Consider the following 22,037-nt stretch of genomic DNA (forward strand, 5'->3'; position numbering starts at 1 on the left):
CCGCAAAGACAACATGCCAGAACTTGACCTTCACATTGTCCCTTGTTTCTTAAGGCTCTAGAGCCCAAATCTCTTCCCCAAATATACATACCCCAGCTTTCTCCAACAGAATAAGAAATTACACAAGAATTCATCCAAACAATATCATAAACAACCTCTTACTCAGATCCCTGGGTATCAATTATTTTTCTACTACTGGTAACTCTAATGACAAGGTTGACCTCATGCATACATCTGAGCCAAATCCTTGACAATGAGCCCTTGAGTTCATTTGTTCCCGAAAACGTACACACTTAATTTAAGCAGTTGTTTCCATGATGTGTTCCATAATACATTAGTTATTAAAAGTAGGGCTCAAGTATTCAAACTGGGGGAGATACAGAGTTAGATAAGGTTGAGCAGTTTCCTTCACTACTCAATTTCTCAGAATTTTTAACACTATGGTGAAAAAAAAAATTCTAACTCCCAAGCTTATGCATATAAAACTGACTGTTAGATCATCTCGGTTTTACTAAAAACTGTGCCCACTGTTTACTGATGTAAACCAGAGCAATGACCACTTTAAAAGGAGACTTTATAATCCTCTCCTTAACCAATCAAACGGTGGCCTCACGATCCTGCTTTATCTGGGTAAAACTTCCGTTCCTTACCCAATGTAGCCCTTCCCTTTTAACTCAGAAAGACCAAAGTCACTTTTGAGCAATACAGCTCTCCCTTACCTGTCAAGTAATAAATTCAGCCTTACTTTTCCAGTTCTAACGATTTTCACATGCAGTAGAAACCCCCACGAGGAAGATATGCCTTTCCAAAGCTTACCCAGCTACAGACCACTTTTTTCAATGTGCCTTAGATGAAAGATTTCCCACTATCTCTCTTAAAGTGCATCTAACGTCATTTATGTTTTTATCAGGCTGTTATAATTCCATTACATTCATAAGTGACCAACCTACTTAGATGTAAAATTTTATTTTTTTTTAATTTTTTTTAACGTTTATTTATTTTTGAGACAGAGAGAGACAGAGCATGAACAGGGGAGGGGCAGAGAGAGAGAGGGGGACACAGAATCCGAAGCAGGCTCCAGGCTCCGAGCCGTCAGCACAGAGCCCGACGCGGGGCTCGAACTCACGGATTGTGAGATAGTGACCTGAGCCGAAGTCGGCCGCCCAACCGACTGAGCCACCCAGGCGCCCCGAAATTTTAAAACTCCCATACAAGAAAAGCTGAAGTACAATAACACAAAGAATTGGAGATAATCACGTATTTACCTAAGTATCTAGTTCCTGACCAAGTGGCTCACCACCGCTTTAAACCACATATTCTCCTTGCAAGTTTAAATGACTCCAATTATAAAAGTCCCATTTACACATAACCCTTCCAGAACTATCCGATTTCTGTACCTGGTATTCAGCTAGTCTTGGCCCGAACAATTCAAAGAGTAGAGCTACGCACACTCTCAGATGAGCCCACTCTAACTACTCCTACCATTTCTTTGATTTTTGGAAAATGGGCTCTCTCTTCCAAGTGCAGAAACAACCATTTTCCTAAGAATTAGTTCTTTACTCTTCATCAGATATTGTTTAAAAAAAAAAAGAAAAAGAAAAGAAATAATAACCGAATGCCCCCATCTCCACATTATGGCTTTAGTCCAAGCACTTGACCTATAATAATAACTCTGTAAATCCACCTTTCCACATCCAGTCTTGGACCCCTTCATTCTCATCAGAGGCCGAAAGGATTTTATAAAAATGTATATCTAATCACGTCACTTAATTAAAATCCTTCAGTGGCTTCCCATTAACTATAGCAGGCAATGCTTACGTTAGTCCATAAGACTAAATATATAAGAGACAATATACTATGGAGGCTTTCTTGCTGGACAATTCAGCCCCAAGTTTACATTAAATACAGAGAGTTTGCATGTGAGGTTTTCACATAAGGTGAATGACCTTTGGTCCATCAGATCTGATCCCTGTTCACAATATTAGGTCCATCTTACACGTTTCTCTATTGTTCTCTGGCCCTAGACACACTATCTTTCTTTCAATTTCTCCAAGCTCTTCCCCAAGCTCTTTCCCACCTCGGGACCCTTGCATACACACTATTTCCCATTACTTCAAACATTCTTTCTTGGGGCGCCTGGGTGGCGCAGTCGGTTAAGCGTCCGACTTCAGCCAGGTCACGATCCCGCGGTCCATGAGTTCGAGCCCTGCGTCGGGCTCTGGGCTGATGGCTCAGAGCCTGGAGCCTGTTTCCGATTCTGTGTCTCCCTCTCTCTCTGACCCTCCCCCGTTCATGCTCTGTCTCTCTCTGTCCCAAAAAAATAAATAAAAAACGTTGAAAAAAAAACAAAAAAACCAAACATTCTTTCTTGCTCATCCCACTTCTCACTCCCATCCCCAATCTCAGCCTGCCCCCTCATCCTTCAGAATTCTGCTCAAACGTTACTACTCCAGAAGGCCTCCCCTGACTGCTTCTCTACCAGCACCACCATCAGGATGAGGACCTCCAGTTACAAGCTCTCATAACATGCCGTACCTCTCCTTTGTAGAAAGTCTCACAATCATAAGTAAGTTATTTAAAACTCTGTTTCTTTCCTCCCAAACACACATACCACATGAAAGTCAGCTCCATGAAGACAGATATTACAACATTTTTGTTGCCCATTATATTCCATACACCTATCACAGTGCCCTGCAATCGTAATTCCTCACTAAATAAGTCACTGATGAAGGAAGGACCAGACTGAACAGTTTGAGCCGCGCGTCAGGCTCTGTGCTGACAGCTCAGAGCCTGGAGCATATATTAAATGATTAGTATCAAGAATATGTAACATCTAACGATAAGAAAAAAATCCATCTGCGAAACAGGCAAACTCAGAGGAAGACTACAAATCACCAATAAACGTACAAAGAATGTTCATCTTCATTCTTAATCACGGAAAGGAAAGGTAAAACAATGAGACATCACTTCTTACCCATTTTGCAAGTTTAGCAAGCAGTGGCATGGACATAGGGGGAAACTATTCTTATATATGGCTGTTAAGATTACAAACTGATATAGTCTCTGGGAAGTTAATTTGGTAGTATCAATTGAATACATACAACCTATGACCCAGCAATACTTTTTCTCTGTCCCCAAGTAACATTTGCATATATGCACCAAGATGTTTATTATGGCATTGTTTATGACAGCAGCAATTATAAACAACATATATTATCCATAGGCAAATGGCTATTCACACTAAAGGATGTTATGCAAAAAGCAGAAGGAATAAAGGATATCTGTATGTGCTATGAACAGGCCCAATACTAGGAGAAAATAGCAAATTGAGGAATCCAACATGAGTCCACACATATATGCATATGCGAACAAAATAATATTATGTGATTTCTATGAATACGTATGTGTATTGTATGTAAAAGCACAGAAAAAAGTCTGGAATGTAAATGCATAAGAATAAAGATTTGGTGAGAGAGATGAGGAGGCCAGGATTAGTAAAAGGTCATTAGCTTTATCTGCAATGTTTGAAATGGTTAGAAAAACATTTATGTATCATTTATGACCTGAATATTAATACTTAAAAATATTAAATGAAATATAGACTGAAAACACGTGGCACACAGTAGGCCTTCATGAATTGTACATTCCTGTCCCTCCACCACAGGTAATGAATACCTTGGGTTCAAACACGGTAGACTGATCCCAGCACCGTGTCCCATGAAATGCAATGTGTAAGACACAGTAGGGAGAGAGAAGGTCCTCCCGTGGCACATGGAGAGTGGTGACTTGGGGGCTAAAGGGACAGATAGTAAAAAGGAAAATAGATGCAGGCAGAAACGTCACTGACAGAGACAACCTGAGCAAAGGAGATCGGGGAAGTCAGTCTTAAAGAAACACAAAGACGTGTCCAAGGAAACCAGAAAAGAACAGGATGCCACAACTATTCTCAGCAAGCTTCTGCTGCGTTCCAAAGAGTTCACGTGCAATATTTCCCTTCGCTCTCGGAGCAAGGGAATGGTTACACCCATTTTAGATGGACCCTGAGCTTCGGAGAGGTTGGAAGGGTTCGCTGGAGGCCCCACAAATGGTGGCCAGCGCAGGAGCCAAACTCAAAACTGCTGTTAGCAACCGTGCTTCGCGGACAATCAAGAAAAACGAGTAGACGCATAGACGCCAAAATCAAAGCAAAGATCAAAAACAGAGAAAAGCCTGCGTGTGTGCAAACCGAGGGCTGCGGGCCGCAGGAGCGGGGCGCGCGGGCGGAAGGGGTCCGGCCCCAGGCTTTCCCCCGCGACTCTCTGGGTCTCTTCCTGCGCGGCGCCCACAGAGACACCAAACCTCCCGGCGCCTAGAAGGGCTCCAGCCGCGAGGAGGCGGGGCCAAGCGCAGCTTCCGGTTCCGGGCGCAAAGGCCCCACGTGTTCCGACCCGCCAGGCCCCGCGCGGCTCGGATCCGGCGGCGCTGCTTCGGCCGGGAGTGGGTGGGGGAGAAGCCGGGGCAGGGGAGGAGCCGCCGGAGCAGTCGGAGCCGTGAGTGCTGAGGGGCTGGGCCGGGCCGGGCCGGGCCCGATCGCGCTGAGCCGGGCTGGGCAGGGCGGGGAAGAGAGGGAGAGGTCGGAGACCCCGCCCCCCCCCCCCCCCCGAGTCTGGGGAAATCGCACTGTCCTGGAGAAGGGGCGGCGGCAGTATAGTGAGGGGGCCGAGGCGTAGTGGTCCCCGGGGCTCCTGGTGGCAGGAGCGAGAACCTCCGGGGACGCGGATGGCGCTTTGGGCTTCTTTCGGTGCAGCCACCGCCCTCCGCCCCCTCCTGAGGCCTGCAGAAACGCAGTTAGTTCGTACCTCCCATTGCTTCCGCGCCAACTGGCCCCCCGGAACCGAGGGAGGAGTGGTCTAGGCCCCTTTAGTTCCCGTAGCTTTTTCTCACCCAGTCTTTTCAGATTGTTAGAGGCCCCCTCACAGCACCCCCCGGCAGGCTCCTGGCCCGGGCAAGCCCCATCTCTTTCCACCACCAACCCCCCCCCCCCCCCACACACACACATACACACACACACACACACACACACACACACTCACCCATGATCTTATCACCCTTGGACATCGTCTGGCTTGTGGCTTTTCAGCCCCCACTGTGACCGACCCCAAGCTTCCCCTCAAGCTAGTAGCTTCTGTCTCCACTTGCAACTTCCCTGCCCCCAACCCCTAACAGCCAATTTTGACACTTCTGAACACCACCGTTACCCTCCGCAGGAGTACATAGGCCTCTGCTGCTTGTCCGGTTTGACCAAAAGTTTGTTAGTTTGTATGCCATGGATCCGCCCTCTCAGGTGTAAGGCGAATTTTTGTTTTTCTGGGCGTTAGATATTCTTGTGTCCCAGGCGCTTTGATTTCCTTGTCTGTCATGGGTAGGCTCCTAACCTTAGCGGTTTTTTGACCACCTGGGTCCTGGAGAGCACTGCCACATCCAGGCTTTCCCTTGGAAGTTAGGGTTAGAACTGTTACTCTTTCTCTGTCCACACTTGGCAGGTGACACTCAGGGCAGCCTTACTCAGGAGCCACAGAAAGCTAGTTGAGTCCTCCTTCTCCCCCCACCTTCTCTCCCAAGTTGCCCCATGGGCCTTGATCCAGAAAGCCACTTCAGAAAGGCTGTGAGGAAGGCACTGGGAGGCATGTTGGTGGGAAGTATGTGTCAGCCAAGCAGTTAGGGTTTAGGGTTTGGGGCCATTTGTTTTGGGTAACTTTCTGCTGGGACTCTTCTAGCGCCAGAGGGAGGAAGGGGATATTTCCTCTTTGGACCAGATACCTGGGATTCATCATCTTTCCCCCCTTTCTCCTCCAGCTATACCCCTTTTGCACTCTTAAGCACTATTTTGCAGTAGACAGTCATTTCAAGGGCACAGCAAGGTTTACATGATGTGAGGGACTCTTGGGTGTTACAAGCGGTACAGATGAGGTAAGTTACAGGTTTACAACATTTTTTCCCAGTTAATTTGGCACAGGCAGAAAACAACAGTCCTAGGCTCTTTTGGCTTTTGCAAACCCTCCTTTAAATTTGGCCAGCACTGGAAAAGTTGGATCCTTTCTGCTTGAACCTCAGCTTTACTTCCTTTGCCTTAGGTACCGGCTCTCAAACCTATCAGGCGTCTTAAGCACCTGAAGGGAGGGTCTGTTGAACAGATGGCCCCCACAGTTTCTGATCATAGGGCGGGGCCAGGGCTTGAAAATTTGCACAGTTCGGACAAGTTTTTAGGTGTTTGTGCTGCTGGTTTGGGTTTCTCAAACTGAGCACCGCTGCCCTTGGCCAATCTTCACATAAGCGGTGCAGTGGTTTGGGCGATCAAAAGACCTGTGTGTTTACCTTCTGCACTAGAAGCTAGTAATATGATCTTGTGTGGATAACTTAACCACTGAGTTCTTTCGTTTTTAAAATTAAGAATGTGAGCTTAAAAAAAAAAAAAAACAAACCCTCCAAATGCTAGTTATCTTATGCCAACTGGAAGATGAAATATTGATGAGTTTTCCCTTGATTTTCTTAATTCTCTTGTTAGGAGCTTCCATATAGCTTGTATCCATATTTAGGTTTTTGCTGTGAGTCGCTAGTGCGCTGAAGTCCTGCTATACCTTAACTACTTATTAAATTCTTTAAGGTCAGAGCCAGTGTTTTGCTCGTCTTTCTCTGCCCTGCACCTTGAGTTGTGTGGGATGCACCATTGATGCTCAGTAGATACTTGGAGAATGGATAACCCCATCCCCTACTCTCTTTTCCCTTTGAAGAGGTTTCTCTCCACTAGTCCTGTGCCACATAGTAAAGCAGTATATGGCTATGCCACCTGATTCGCCCAGGAGATTGGGATTAATGTCAATGCCAAATTCCTGTAACTGTCCCTATGAGTGGTTTATTACTCAGAAGCCCCGGCACCCGTTGATTCTGAATTTTAGTGCATCTGTATCCATGTTGGAGTAAGAGAAATAGCTTAATAAAATTCAGCAGCTGTTTATTGAGTACCTTTTCTACCAAGCCTTTGACAAAGTGTTAGGCACTTGGAATATAAAAAGGAATAAAGAGGTCCTTGCCCTCTGGGACAGGGCTCACAGCGGGGAGGTAAAGACACTAAACTGTGTCCACAGCAAGAATGCCATTCTGGGATTCCTTCTACTTTGGACCTTCTACTTTGATTTAATCTGCGGTGGAAGCCTGCTACTCCTCCAGTTCCTCTGGTCTGGCAGGCGTGGGTCCCATCTTTCACCATCTCGTCATAAGCAAGGGAGCCTTGGGCAATGCCAGAAGGAAGTCCTCTAGATACAAAGCAAAGGGTCTTTTGACAGTATCAGTTACAAAACTAAAAGCATAATACATGATTTTTGAATTGACTGTTCTGAATTACCCATATTTACTCCTCAGGCCAAAAGCCCTATTTATAAAATATATTATCCTGTTATTTTTCATTAAATAATGGTTCCTCTCACTGCCTGTGTGATGGGCATTGACCATGTTTATTATAGGAATGAATTGGATACAGCTAGTTTAACCCTGGCTGCCCCCCCTCATCAGGGTGGGTGTCAGGTATGATGACTGCCCTTTTCCCACTTCAGATTAGTTTGTGATTTTTAGATTTATTTATTTATTTATTTATTTATTTATTTATTTATTTTTGAGAGAGGCAGAGACGGGGGGAGGGGTAGAGAGAGAGAATCCCAAGCAGGCACTGCACTGTTAGTACAGAGCCTGTGGGGCTTGAACCCACAAAACGGAGATCGTGACCTGAGCCAAAACCAAGAGTCAGATGCTTAACTGACTGAGCCACCCAGGCGCCCTCGTGATGTTCTGTTTTAAACCGAAGCATATAGATCGACCTGCATTATTAAAGCCACTAACCACCTCTAGGTAACCCTTAAGGTTAAAAAGCCTCGGGGTGCCTGGGTGGCTCAGTCAGTTGATCATCTGACTTCGGCTCAGGTCATGATCTTGCAGTCCGTGAGTTCGAGCCCCGCGTCTGGCCCTGTGCTGACAGCTTGGAGCCTGGAGCCTGCTTTGAATTCTGTGTCTCCCTCTCTCTCTACCCCTCTCCCACTTATGCCCTGTCTCTCTCTCTCTCTCTCTCTCTCTGTGTCAAAAATAAATAAACATTAAGAAAAATTTAAATATAAAAGCTTAGCTTCATGGTGGAGGCTCACCACTGTCATGATGGCCAGCTCCTCAATTGTGGACTCTTAAAATCTGTTTTTGGCCTTTAGCCCATCTGAACTCTCCAATAAATCCCTTTCACCATCTTAGGCTAATACTCTATGGCCCACGTATTCAATAAAGAAGCCGTATATCCTCGTTCTTCTCCAAGCCCCTCTGTCACCATCAGGAAGCACGATGGTTTCTCAAAAGATGACCCAGCTCTCTGCCCTTAGGTGGAGAATCATTCCCATTTTCAGGATGACGCATCTTGAGGAGGTGGAACACAGATCACCCACCTCCAAAGACAGAGCAGCCAGCGGCCCAACACTGCCCCTGGGCCTGTAGGAAACATTTTCATTAAAAATAAAGTGAATGGCTATGGTATTTATAGCTATATTTTACATTATTTGTGTTTACATCCATCGACTCTCGATGACATGTTTCTACCCACTGTATACCTTGATCCTAACTAACCACAAGGTCTGTAGAATTTCAGGGCAGAAGATGTTCACATCTTAGCTTCCACTGGTTTCCCTGTACCACCCACTGCCACTGACTTGTTTGGCTTTGTTTCTTCCTATCTTCTCCTTCACTCCGACTCATGCTGTATCTTTGAAACCCATTGCAGTAAGCTTTGAGCCACTTCTCTCCTTGCTACTCAGATATATTATGCTGAAGGAAAGAAATATTTAAATGGCAAAAATATTAAAAATTTTTAATGTTTATTTTTGAGAGCGAGAGAAACGGAACACAAGCAGGGGAGGGGCAGAGATAGGGAGACACAGAATCTGAAGCAGGCTCCAGGCTCTGAGCTGTCAGCACAGAGCCCGATGCGGGGCTCGAACCCACAAACCGTGAGATCATGACCTGAGCCGAAGTCGGGCACTTAGCCAACTGAGCCACCCAGGCACCCCTAAATGGCAAAAATATTTAAAAAGAAATCATTTTTAAACGTGGTTTGAAGCATATTGCTCACGATGCATTAGAAGGCCAAAAGTCCATGAATGCGTTCCTTTCATTACTTTGGCCTTCTGGGTTAAATTTTCAAGGAACTTAGTAGGTGTATTAACTGGGCTTGCCCCAAATTGCCTCCTCCCAGTTACAGGGAGGAGACAGGACTGTGACATTGGTAAGTAGAAGCACTGAGAACCTGTCTTTGAGTTTCCATCCCATCTGTGTTCCAAGGATCTTATTTAATCTTAGCTTGTAAGTCTTTCAAAACAAGGACTCCTTATAATACTTTACTTTTTATTTATTTATTTTTTTTTGTTCATTTATTTTGGAGAGAGAGACAGCGCAAGTGGGGAAGGGGCAGAGAGAGAGGGAGACAACACAATCTGAAGCAGGCTCCGGGCTCAGCTGTCAGCACAGAGCCCGACGCGGGGCTCGAACCCCCGAACCATGAGATCATGAGCCAAGCTGAAGTCGGACGCTTAACCGACTGAGCCACCCAGGCGCCCCTGTAACACCTTACTTTTGATATAATGGTAAACAGACCAAGATTTTTCCTGTGCATTTAAAAATTTTTTTGGAATTATGAAATAAAGGACTGTTTGCTTGTTCAACGTTTAAATCTTGCCTTCTTCACAAAATGATTTAAAGCAATTTGAAGGAAAGAGAACAAAATATATTGAACATTTACTCTGTCCTGGGCTCTGTGCTGAAGTGATTCTATATGTAACTTCATTTACTCCTTAAAACAACCATGGAAAGTAGATAGTATTAGCCACATTTTGAAATTGAGACCAAGACTGAGGGAGTATCACATGGCCAGTAAGTGAGGAGAGGGATCCAAACCCAGGGCTCCAGAGTCTCGAACCCTTATATGGAAAGCACGGATAATTGTATATAGGACAATTGGCAATAAAAGATCATCTTTTCAGTAGAAGGATCATACTAGATAATCTTTAGCTTTAAACAAGAATACAGCATTAGCACAGGGCAGTTAACAAATGTTATTAGTTGATTTCTATTCTAGAACAATAGGAGCAGTGGCATGGTCTGGCTCCGCCCAGAGAGCAGACATAAGCAGTTTTCCAGGTTATAGGCCAGCATTAGGGTAAAAAATAAGAATGGCAACAGGAGGGGAAATAGGGGTCTGCTAAATACGATCATTTGAACCTCTCTGATCACTACTTCTGAAGACTATTTGCCGATAAATGAGTATTTCTCTATTAAGTAGATACTATATGACCACAAGCCTTGTCATTTAGGGTCCAGAAAGATCTCCTGAAGCAGTAACATTGTAAGGTAGGGAACCAGATGTCCCTTCATTGCCTACCGTTTTCTGTTGTCAGTAGAATGGAGTTAAAGCCTTCAGTGGCATGTGACTCATTTAGATAAGGGACATAGGTATTGTACCAAAGATTGGAGAGAGCGCTTTCCTTTTCCACATCTTCCCAGTCCCACTCCCTATACCCTAGAAACGTACTCAAGAGACTATGTCATGGAGCCTGCCCAGCCCTAGGCTTGTGAAGCTCTTCTGCAGACATTGTTTCAGAGCCTTCAGGAACCAAGCTTTGCTCTTCCTGGTCTGGCTTCTGTCTATATAGTCCTGTTCGCTTTTTATAGGTCGTCGCGGAGCCCTTCCAAGGACAGACTTTGAGGGAAGGTATTAGAAAAGCAAGGGCAATAAACTGCAAGGCCAACTGGGCAGTGTAGCATATCTTACGAACTGCAGAATAAAATAGTGTCCATTTTCTGTTTGTGATAAGGACACTTGACATTTGCACAGCACATTTTAGTTCATAAGCTCCCAGAGCTCAGTTAATCCTGGGAGTTAGGAAAGCAGTTCCTGCAGCAGGCTCTCCCCTTTACGAGGGCTCTTGTGTGTGTCATCTCACGAAGCCCTCAGAGCTGCTCCAGTCACTTGACCATGTGGGGCTGGGACGCGCATCTTTCCACAGCACCGCCTGCCTCCCATTCCTGCCCATCCCTTGCCCCTTGACTTCTCTTCCTTCATCCCGCTGTTGCCGATCCGTTTGCCTTCATCGATTTCTAAGCTGCCAAAGTAAATCCAAAACAAGCAATGGAAACATCAATTCCTGATTTCTGAAGAGCATTTAAAGACAGGTTTTATGTGGCGCTGTTCCGTTCCTTTTTCTTGGTGGAGAGTACCGCCCTGTGAGAGCAGGAATGCTGCTTTCCATGCGGACTTGGTAGAATCCGTAGACAATCTGTTGTAGCTAGTGCCACGTGGAAACAAGGAGAGCTTCCTAGTCTGCCTCCCTGGGCGTGGATTCTTGGACTCTGAAGATAATAGAGATCCCTTCGTTAAGCCAAAGACCATCAATTCCATCTTCTCTCAGGACTCCCAAAGAAAATAATCTTACTGAAGAGGGGCATAGAATTTTAAAAAACTACAAGACCCGTAGAGAACCGACCACCATGAGGTAGACAGATTCAATTGGTAGGAAAATTACCACGTAAAGATGTAGAAATTATGGGCCTGCCTAGAACAGGCTATGAAAATCTGTAGTGGATGTTTGAAGATCATGGACGTGAAGTAAAAGCACAAATGAATGAAAAGCTATTTGAGCCTGAGATAATGAGTAATGTAATTGAAATGAAACTCCATTTAATGGGCAGCATGACATTAGACCCAGCTGTTAACAGTGGATTGTTCGCTGAGACTTGTAATGAAGCCCAAAAAGACTAGAAAATGAAGAATCCCTCAGGTTGCATGTGGAGAGTGGTCTGGAGGGGGCAGGACCAGGAACACTGGTAAAACTTGAAGCAAGTTGTTCATTGCTTAACAAGTGCGTGTTAAGTGCCAGTGTGGTGTAGGAGAGGGTCATGTTCAGAAGGTCCTGTTAATACTTTTTTCAGTGGCTCAGAATGGCTCAACCAGGGGAGTGACAGCGGAGGGGAGATGGATGAATTTGAAAGGCATTTAGAAGGTGGGATTAGCGAGATTGATGAATAAGAAAGTGGAGGGGAAGGTGGACTCTTCCTGACAAAAAGTAGGACGAAAAGTTTGTCAGGTGGAGGTTTATTTCTTTAAATGCACTTACTGAGCGCTTCGTTACGTGTGTTGGAGACTGATGGAGAACAGTCCCTGACTTCAAGGCGTGACATCGGGAGGACAGACACTGGCTGTATGATACCACCGCCGGCGTGTTAGAGCTGTGCCCAGGTTGCTGTAGAAGCACAGTGGTTTCCACCTGTTTTCAGGGTAGGGGGAATGGGATCAAAGGAAACCTCTCAGAACGCACGAAGCATGAGCTGTCTCCCAAGCGGTTTAACCCAATGAAGGGTAAAGAATCGCGAGGAACATGTTCTCAAGCCAAAGCGCAGAGGGCTTTTGGTGCTTCCCACGCACGCACAAAGTGTGTGTCTGTGTGAGGAGGGCAGAAGGAATAACAAGATGAAAGTCAGCCTGATATGTAATACTTAGAAGTCTGTCACTTACAAGGCAAGGAAGAATGACTAAAGATTTTAAATAGGGAGGGGACGGGACCAGGTTTGTCAAGAGTGCCAGTCACTCTTGAGAGCCCGTCAGTGCTAACTTGAAGGTAACCAATCCGGAGGCGGTTGGAGCAGTGCAGACAAGAACCGGTAAGTACCCAAAGTGTGAATCACGGGAATGAGGAGGAGGGGAGCGCCCCCTGCAGCCCCAGGGGAGCAGCCTTCCTGCAGACATGGTGGCCTGAAGAGACCCCCCCCCCCCTTTCAGGAGATGAGCGGTGCACCCTTTTCAGTCCGTGAGACACAGAAAAGGGTAGGATAGGAGGCTTGAAAAACCAGCTGAGGGCCGGCGGTGAAGAGCTTCACGTGCCGTGCCAAGGATTGTAGAGCTGATCTACCCGACAGAAGTGTTTTCAAATGTGAGCAGTGCGGTTGGGACTACAATTTAGAAAGATAATAGTTAACATTGGGGTGCCTCCGCTCATCCAAGCCCTTCACAGCTTGGGATACGTTTAACCCTCGTCGTCGCGCTGTCGGATGGATGCCATTCTTCCCTCCGAGCCGTGAATGGAAACAGGCAGAAGGAACGTAGGAACTGAACGGTGGCCTCACCCCTGGGAAACGGTAGAGCCCGGATTTAAACCCTGGCAGTCTGACGCCAGGGCCCTCGCTCCTTACCTTACACACCCTAGATGTTTTCTCGGCCGCGAGGCACATCAGAACTTCGTGTGCCGTTTCTAAAGATAACGGTTGCCTCAGTCGACTAAATCGAAGTATCCAGAAGAGTGATGGTGTGATACTTGTCTTGCAAAAAGCTCCACCATAATTACGCTGCACTTTACTCCTGGTCCAGCACTGCAGGGATCCCAGTTGGGGAGTTCTGGCAGGAGTCCAGGGGAGAGCGGAGGGCCCAAACCAAAGCAGTCTGTGGGAAAGAGGAGGAGGAAATAGATCTAAGAGGCTTAAGAGGGAGAACTGGTTTAATGAGCTGTAAGCAATGGGGAAGAGTCAGAGTGGAGTCCAAAGGTCACAAAGTTGAGTGTTTACCTTAAGAAGTGACGATCGCAGCCGAGACAGGATCCCGGCAGGAGAGGTAGATTTGGGAGCACGCGTGACAAATTCAGTTTTGAACACCTGGGTCTGGAGGTCTTCCATGAAGACGCCTTGATAAGGGGAAGGTTGCTTTTGGGAGTGCCTCTGTGCCAGCCACTGGGCAAGTGGCTTTCCTCGCTGTTGCCTCATGCGGTCTGCCCCTCTAGTCGCCGAGAGTCCCCCCACTGTTCAGCGGCATTAATACCAAGTGAGTCCGTGCAAAATGAACCTTCATAAAGGCCTCCCCATCTGTTTTAGCCTGGCTGAGGTGTCTCTTCTCAGACTATACATCCTGGTGCGAACGTAAACGTGTGTGTAACACTGATGGTGGGCAGTATACCTGTTCCAGCGGGTGATTAACCGTGTCCTTTGTCCTCGCCGGCTCACGGGTTTCATGAAGTAGAGATGCCTTTTTTTCTATTTCTCTGTGGGGTGTGAGCCTGGCCTGGGAAAAGGGGTAAGAGAACATACCTTCAGGCATAGATCGTCTTATTTCAACCAAATCTATTTAGGGCTGATGGCTGTGAAGACGAGGGGCAGGGGATTTAATAGTTTGAGGAGGTGTGGTGCGTGCAGGGTTATGGTTGAACTCAGAAGCGTTGTCCCTGTGTGTGATCTCATGCTTATATGGTTGTCTGTCTCTCCTTCTCTGCCCCAGGTCCCTTGGGAGAAACTCCTTGAGGTGCCCAGGCTGAGACTGGGGGGTAATGACACTGTGAGCTCTAGATGGTGTGAGACCCCTCCCCACCCCCAGAGCCGAACAATGGCTACAGCCTTGGAACCAGAGGACCAGGATCTTTGGGAAGAAGAGGGAATCCTGATGGTGAAATTGGAAGATGATTTCACCTGTAGGCCAGAGTCTGTCTTACAGAGAGATGACCCTGTGCTTGAGACCTCACACCAGAACTTCCGGCGCTTCCGCTACCAGGAGGCAGCAAGCCCTCGAGAAGCTCTCATTCGGCTGCGAGAACTTTGTCATCAGTGGCTGAGGCCGGAAAGGCGGACGAAGGAGCAGATCTTAGAGCTGCTTGTGCTGGAACAGTTCCTTACCGTCCTGCCCGGAGAACTACAGAGCTGGGTGCGGGGCCAGCGGCCAGAGAGTGGCGAGGAGGCCGTGACGCTGGTGGAGGGTTTGCAGAAACAACCCAGGAGACCAAGGCGGTGGGTGAGGAGGGGGAGTCCTGATCTGTGTGATGTGGAGGGGGACTTTTGCTGGAAGGATGGATTTGGGGGCAGGGCATACAGGGCCCCCATAATTTACCCTTTAAAATTAATTGGCTCTGCTTGTGGGTTGCACCTGCATCTGTATGGGGCAGAGTGTGCGTATGCTGTGTGTGTTTGTGTGTTTGTGTGAGTGAGTGAGTGAGTGAGTGTGACTTTCTGGTTTTTGAAACGCCTGCCTTGGGACCACCTTAGAGACCTCAGCACCCAAGGATCGTAAGGCTTTGGTTTTCCTTCCTGTGAATGTCAAACCTCCAGTTCCTGAGGAGGCCAATTTTGTGACTTCCTCAGAGGTTCTCCTAGATGCTCGGTCACAGGGCCCCCCTCTCTTACCCAGGACAATAAGAGAGGGAAACAAACGGCAAGAAAGCTGCAGGTGGGAGAGGTGGGGATGGGAAGGACGGGCACCTCAGAGCCCTGGGTGACAAGGGCAGGCTTGAGGGAACTGAAGCGTCCAAATGTCCCTGCTTTGTCCTGGTGAGGGTAGCCTTCGACAGCCCTTGCATGCCCCAGCGGGACTGGAGCGTCTCCTCCTCCTCTGGGACCCTCTGGGAGTTTTTCTGTTGGCAGCTTCTCCTAAAATAAGCCCTGATGACAACTGAGACTTTCCTCTGGACTCCATGCTGACTGGAAATTGGAATCCTTCCCAGGTGACTGTCCATGTTCATGGGCAGGAAGTCCTGTCAGAGGAGACGGTGCATCCAGGAGCAGAGCCCGAATCACCTAACGAGCTGCAGAACGCTGTGCAGACCTCAACTCCTGAGGAGTCCCACGAGGAGACCGTGCAGAGCCCAGACCTGGGGCCACCGGAAGAGCCGAGCGTGTGCCACGAACTGGAATTTCAGCCCCTGCAGCAGAGCGGTGGGAAGCCTCAGCAGAAAGGGGGCATTGTGGTGGGCAGAGTGCGGGAAGGGCGCTATTTCCCCTCTACTGAGGAGGCTAGGTAGAGCATCGTGGGAATAAATCACAGAATCCGGGGCATTGAGGGGAGACCGTACTAGTTAGAGTCCTCCAGAAACAGAGCCGAGCTGAAATGGCAGTATTCTTGGTGGTTCTCTTGGCCTGCCAGTGGTGTTCCAGGTGGCGGCATTGGGATGACCCGAGCTGCCCTTAGGCCAGTTTCTGGATTCCCACCAGAGATGATGAGAGCTGCCTGCCAGTTATTGGGAGGGGGGCGGTGGGGGGGCTGCCTATTGCTGATCGCTGCCGCCTTTTCTTCTCAGAGGTTCCAGTGCCGCAGGGCCCAGACCTTCCTGAAGAGAGGAGCCCTGGAAACCCAGAGATGGTTGCCTTTCTTACTGCTCTCTCACAGGTGTGCTCTCGTTTCCCTCTGTGCCACACAGAATTTGAAGAAGCAGCAGGCATTAGCTCACACCTCAGCACCCTCAGGTCAGGCAGGACACCAGTTCCCGCTCTCCTCCTTGTCAGTTTAAGCTCTCGGTTCTAGACGTGTCTGCGGCGGGAGGAGCTGCATGTGACGAGATAAATCATAATTGTCGCGGCCAGCCCGTCAGGCTCCAGAGCCTCTTTATTTGCCGCCGCCCAGAGAGAGGGACTAACCGAATGCGATTATTTTGGAATACTCCAGCACACCTTGAGTGAGTTGCTGACTGAGGGCTTGTTTTTGTTTTCTCAGGAGTAAACTTGGTAGTCGTTTGTCAGAATGGCCACTGTGCTGCAGAAATGATTTCTGAACTTGTGTGGAATCCCCTTCCTGGGACCGCATTCAGTCAGGCCGTGGCCTGTGCGGAGCTGTCACCGTGGCCACGCTGTGAGGCTGGAGAGAAGCCGTAGCGTTCACCCGTGGTCGCAGATCGTAGCCTAGCTGCAGGAAGGGGTCCCGCGTGTGCTGGGTCGACTGTGTGAACGATAGGGGTGCCCGGAGAAGGTCGGTCAGGGAAAGCTTTCTAGAAAAGGTGAATTCTTGCAGAAATGTAAGTGGCACGAAAGCCTCAAATAGGGAGTTAATGACGACTTTGAAGACTTCTCCTGTATTTTAACCAATATGCTCCAGAAGAAGAGCAGAGGCTGGCCCTTAGAGAAAGCAGGGGGACCGGAGGGCACAGAGCAGGGCCCATGCAAAAGTAGGAAGTCGGGGAGCAGCAGCCGAGGGTGACACGGATTTCCTGAAAGGGAGCCCAGAGTCCCGCGAGAGTCCCTTTTGTCTCCTGGCATAACCTTCACCCCAGGAATGAAATAGGAGGCTCCAGGAAGCGTCCCGTTTTCACTGAAGCCTGTGTCATTTCAGGGATTGGTAACTTTCAAGGACGTGGCTGTGTGCTTCTCCCAAGACCAGTGGAGCGATATGGATCCAACACAGAAAGAGTTCTATGGAGAATATGTCTTGGAGGAAGACTGTGGAATTGTGGTCTCTTTGTGTAAGGAATTTCAAGTGTTTCTAGAGGGTTCTGAGCACAGAAGTCTTTCCCTGTTGGAAATTACAAGGAGGAGGGTACGGGGGGACGGGGTGGGTCTTAGACCCTAGACCGGATGCATCACTTTTCTCTTACGCCTCCCCCACCGATGAGATTGAAGGATTAGCTAAGGAAGATGGTATCTTTCAAGTTCAAGGGAGGAGAAGAGGCTTAGAAAGTGGTTGGAAACTTGTAACAAGAAAATAAAATGACAACATGACAGCTCTAGTCTATTTGAGGCAGCGTGTGAGTTTTGAAGCCAGCAGTAGAAGGGTGATCTGCTTTCTTGAATGCGGGGAAGGAGAGAGCATTAGCAGTCGTACGACTATTGAGTTGCAGGTGAAGGGCAAGAAATGTGCAGGATTTGGTGAGAGGTGCTCAAGCTAAAAGACCAGCTGTGGCCCACTGATCAGGCTGTACGCTTGTTCTATAGTCTACCCAGCAGAAGAGGTCTGCTCTTAGCGCAGGGCATTGCTGAACCGATCGTAATGTCCCGCTTTCCCTCTCTTGAGCAGCGTTTCCAATCCCCAGACTAGATGAGATCTCCCACGTTAGAGAGGAAGAGCCTTTGGTCCCAGATATCCCAGAGCCTCAAGAGCCTCAAGAGCCAGAAATCCTGAGTTTTACCTACACAGGTGAGGAACGACAAAAGGAATCTCTCCCTGCAGAGCTGGCAGTCCCCTTCCCCCTCTGGGGCGCCCCCCCCCATTGGTTCTTCCAACCTGTTGGCCATTCCCCCCGTCTGCCTCTGAATGCCAGATTCTGTCCTCACCCTCCTCTTTCCCCTCCCATCATTCGTGTGAGGGATATGTCGTGCAACGTGGTGAAAGATAAAAAAAAAAAAAACACACGGAACTTTGGAACTGCAGCTCTCGTCATTTACTAAGCAGGTCACTTAAATTCTCGGTCCTCACGTTTCTGAAACGAGGATAATAATCTTTGTCCATACTAAGGCTTGTTGACAGCACGAGATAATCTATCAGAAAGTGCCTGGCACATGACAGAATTCAGCTGACTGGTCATTTCCTTCTTTCCCAGCCTCTACGGTGTGAAATGTGGGCTTCTCTCTATCCGGTCTCGCCTTCCCAAGACTTTAAAAACCCCGCCATTGCGTAGAAAGCATCGTTAACCTCTGTAATTTCCCCTTTTCGCCTCTCACCCTCTCTACAGGAGACAGGAGTGAAGACGAGGAAGAGTACCTTGAGCAAGAAGATGTAAGTTTGGAGGATATACACAGATCTATTTTGGGAGATCCAGAAATCCACCAGACTCCAGACTGGGAAATAGTCTTTGAGGATGATCCAAGTAGACCTAACGAGAGAAGCTTTGGTACAAATACTTCTCAAGTCAATAGTTTATCGAATCTTCGGGAAACCATGCCTATCTGCCCCCTGTTAGGGAGACACCACGACTGCCCTGTGTGTGGAAAAAGTTTCACTTGCAACTCCCACCTTGTTAGACACCTGAGAACTCACACGGGAGAGAAACCATATAAGTGTATGGAGTGTGGGAAAAGTTACACACGGAGCTCACATCTTGCCAGGCACCAGAAGGTTCACAAAATGGGCACTGCTTATAAATTTCCCCTAAACCGGAAGAATTTGGATGAGACCTCCCCTCTGGTCCAGCCTGAGAGAACTCCTCCCGTTGAGAAACCCTTTAGATGTGACGATTGCGGAAAACACTTCCGCTGGACTTCGGACCTTGTCCGGCATCAGAGGACACACACGGGGGAAAAACCCTTCTTCTGTACAATTTGTGGCAAGAGCTTCAGCCAGAAATCCGTGCTGACGACACACCAAAGAATCCACCTTGGGGGCAAACCCTACCTGTGTGGAGAGTGTGGAGAGGACTTCAGTGACCACAGGCGGTACCTGGCGCACCGGAAGACGCACGCGGCAGAGGAGCTCTACCTCTGTAGCGAGTGCGGGCGGTGCTTCAACCACAGCGCCGCGTTCGCCAAGCACCTCAGGGGACACGCCTCGGTGAGGCCCTGCCGGTGCAACGAATGTGGGAAAAGCTTCAGTCGGAGGGACCACCTCGTCCGGCATCAAAGAACACACACTGGCGAGAAACCATTCACGTGCTCTACCTGCGGAAAGAGCTTCAGCAGGGGCTATCACTTAATCAGGCATCAGAGGACCCACTCAGAAAAGACCTCCTAGCTCGGTTCCCGTGGGAGGAGATGTGCGTTCAGCCCTTCCCCGGGGACGGGCTAGGAGAAGCCCTCTCGTCAGCTCGGGGAGACCTCTTCCAGGGAGTCTCCCTGACTTGCCCAGACCTCCATCACCTCTTCCCACAGCTAAATGAAATCCCCCAGGCAGAACCTGTCAACCTTCTTCTACACCTGGAGGAGAGCTTTTGCCCAAAGTACAACCCGGGTGGAGGCTTCTCCTTGACTGGAGGCTCTTGCCTCTACCTCATGGGTATGAAGTAGGAGATTTAGAAGACTTAAGAGGTCGTGGCTATTCTGTTTTACCCAAAATAGGCTGTTGCGTATCCTAAAGACTGCTTAACAGCCTCAAGTGTGAAGTTGCCCGGGACAACCCTTTAGGTTTGGCAAGGGACCAGCCTCTGGGATTGTGTCCTCACTGGGCTCTACTCTTAAAAGCACACAGCCCGGAACTCAAGGCAGGAGATTTGCATCCTGACGGCTTGGCCACACGCTCACGGGATGACCGTTCAAATATCTCACTGGTGCACTCCTTCACCATGCACTTTCCTTCGATCCTGGGGAGAGCGGGGAGGAGTGTCTGATGGGGGAAAGCCTTGAGGCTGTTCCACGTGGACCTTGTCAGGCTGCTCCCTTCCCCAGTGCCAAAACGGTGCCAGGTGCCAGACCCTGCTAGAAAGGAGGACCTGGTCAGAAGCCTCTTTCCCTGTGGGGTGTTTTCCTGTTAGGATTCTCATGCCCAGCCTTACCTACTGTTCTACCAGCCTCGGTCTTGCCCCCAGCACTTCTGCTACAAGTGAGGTGTAACAGTTGGGTGCTGGGGGATTCAGTAAAGCGTAATGAAATCATGAAATCATTTACATTCCCACCCGTGTACAGGCCCACGCGTCCTGCCCGCTCTGCGTGGGTTTGTGAAGGGATTTTGGAACAGTTGTCAGCTTACATAGATATTACAATCATTCTAGAATCATGGTTGACTGGGTCACTTCATTTACATGAAGAAAACAAGAAGATCTGAGACCAAATTATGGGGGGAGAAAAGTTTTTTTTTAAAGCTGTTGCTGTTGGCTAAGGCCATCAAGACTATTCTGACACCCAGCCCCTACTATCCCTGCCTTGGTTCTCTGATATCAGGGAAAATTATGAACCCCAGCACCTGGGACCCTGAAGAATTTGCCAGGAGTAAATGGCTTTCATGTATTTGCGTTGTTTGCTTTTTCTTATGTGATTTCATTTTTATGTGATTAAGAACTAAATAGTCATATCTCATGGCCTAATGGTAGGATCTCTGTTGCCTGATAAAGGTTCCACAGAGATGAGGCTGAATAATTAGGAACCTCACCTGCTCTGCTTGTGGGAATGGCAAGGACCGGATAAGCGTCCTCCATAAACGGAGCACAGGGTATGGGATTAAAGCATGAGAAGGGCGATTTGTCTTTTGTGCCTGGTTTCTTCAGCTGTCTCTCAGTCCGTTATGTGCCAGTGCGTACAGAGAATACGGGTGTCATAACAAGGCCATTCTCGTTTAGGTCAGTCATGGTATTCCACCTGACCCGTCTGGTTTTAATACCAGTCAACCGTTGTCCTGGAACTACACACAAATAAATAAATAAAAGTAACACTGGCAGCCATGTTCCCTGGTTTCTGGAACTTCCCATTTTATTCACTTTCCAAAGCTTCAGGTTCCAGATTGTTCTGAATGTCATACATACAAAGAGATAAGGGAGTACAGAATAGTTCTCCATAAGGCTAGAGAAGGCTTGGCGTGGTTAGCAGAACCCCAGGTGGAGTCGGTGCATACTGAGGTAAGATCTGTGCCTGTGGTTTGCAGAAGGCACTCCTATCATGTGTAGACATTTCTGAGCCATAGAGCATTGAAGCACAATTTGTCCTGGGTGAAAAGTCCTAGCCTCCAAAGATAATCTCTCCTAGCTCATACCAGTTATGGGAGTTAATAAAATTCTAGAGACAACAGAACACATTTGTTTGAACAGAACAGCGGCTTTATTCACTGATTGACCTGAGAAGCCGTCAAGAGAATCTACAGGAGGGAGAGTTCTAGAGACTGGTCCAGTCTTTTGGAACATCAAATAGTTTTCGTTGCCAATCCCCCTGCAAAGTTTTCATGTCCCGATGCTGAATTTCTGCTTTCTTATAAGACATATTTTCTGAGGTTCGTGGAGGGGCATGCTGTGTCCTGAACCCGAGCGTGAGCAGAACTGCAGTCTATAGCAGAAGAGAAGAACCTGCAGTGAGCGAGAAGTGGTATAGCGGAACGTGGACGCGTGCTGGGGCACGGGTTACCCTTCCTGCTCTGAAGGGGCTCCCTAGAGAACTTTGTAAACAGTTGAATAGCGGTGCTCTGAACTACTGTACTAAATTAGTTTCTGGAAAATAAAGAGGCAAGATTTTAATGATAATATTTGGAAGAAGCTCCAAAATCAACCAACAACTTAAGAAATTTGCTAGATGGCTGGAAATGAAGTGCCATGCTAATGATGTTATGAAATTAAAGTGATAGTATCTGAGCTTTTGGCCATTCTTTTAGGGATAACCAAGGAATGTTC

General features: G+C 48.0%; 1 protein-coding gene across 2 annotated transcripts; it reads left to right on the top strand.

Moving 5' to 3' along the window:
- Positions 1-4,421: 4,421 nt before the first annotated feature.
- Positions 4,422-20,876, top strand: ZNF202 (zinc finger protein 202). Of its 2 annotated transcripts, XM_049611529.1 has the most exons (7): positions 4,422-4,529; positions 14,321-14,827; positions 15,534-15,744; positions 16,107-16,195; positions 17,132-17,261; positions 17,813-17,932; positions 18,468-20,876. In XM_049611529.1, the coding sequence occupies exons 2-7, from the start codon at positions 14,426-14,428 to the stop codon at positions 19,460-19,462; spliced, it is 1,947 nt and encodes a 648-aa protein (XP_049467486.1). In that variant the 5' UTR covers positions 4,422-4,529; positions 14,321-14,425; the 3' UTR covers positions 19,463-20,876. The 2 variants fall into 2 exon arrangements, with proteins under 2 accessions (XP_049467486.1, XP_049467477.1); XM_049611520.1 differs by having other exon boundaries at positions 4,422-14,827.
- Positions 20,877-22,037: the final 1,161 nt, after the last annotated feature.

The sequence above is a fragment of the Panthera uncia genome, chromosome D1, assembly GCF_023721935.1.
Source record: "Panthera uncia isolate 11264 chromosome D1, Puncia_PCG_1.0, whole genome shotgun sequence".
Classification (NCBI taxonomy): Eukaryota; Metazoa; Chordata; class Mammalia; order Carnivora; family Felidae; genus Panthera; species Panthera uncia.

Bases quoted from the DNA above. Each gene is read 5' to 3' on its own strand.
- ZNF202 (XM_049611520.1), top strand. From the start codon at position 14,180: ATGGCTGTGAAGACGAGGGGCAGGGGATTTAATAGTTTGAGGAGGTGT. The intron at 16,196-17,131 runs GTGTGCTCTCGT...GTGTCATTTCAG, and splicing joins TTCTTACTGCTCTCTCACAG to GGATTGGTAACTTTCAAGGA. The intron at 17,262-17,812 runs GTAAGGAATTTC...TCTCTTGAGCAG, and splicing joins TGGAATTGTGGTCTCTTTGT to CGTTTCCAATCCCCAGACTA.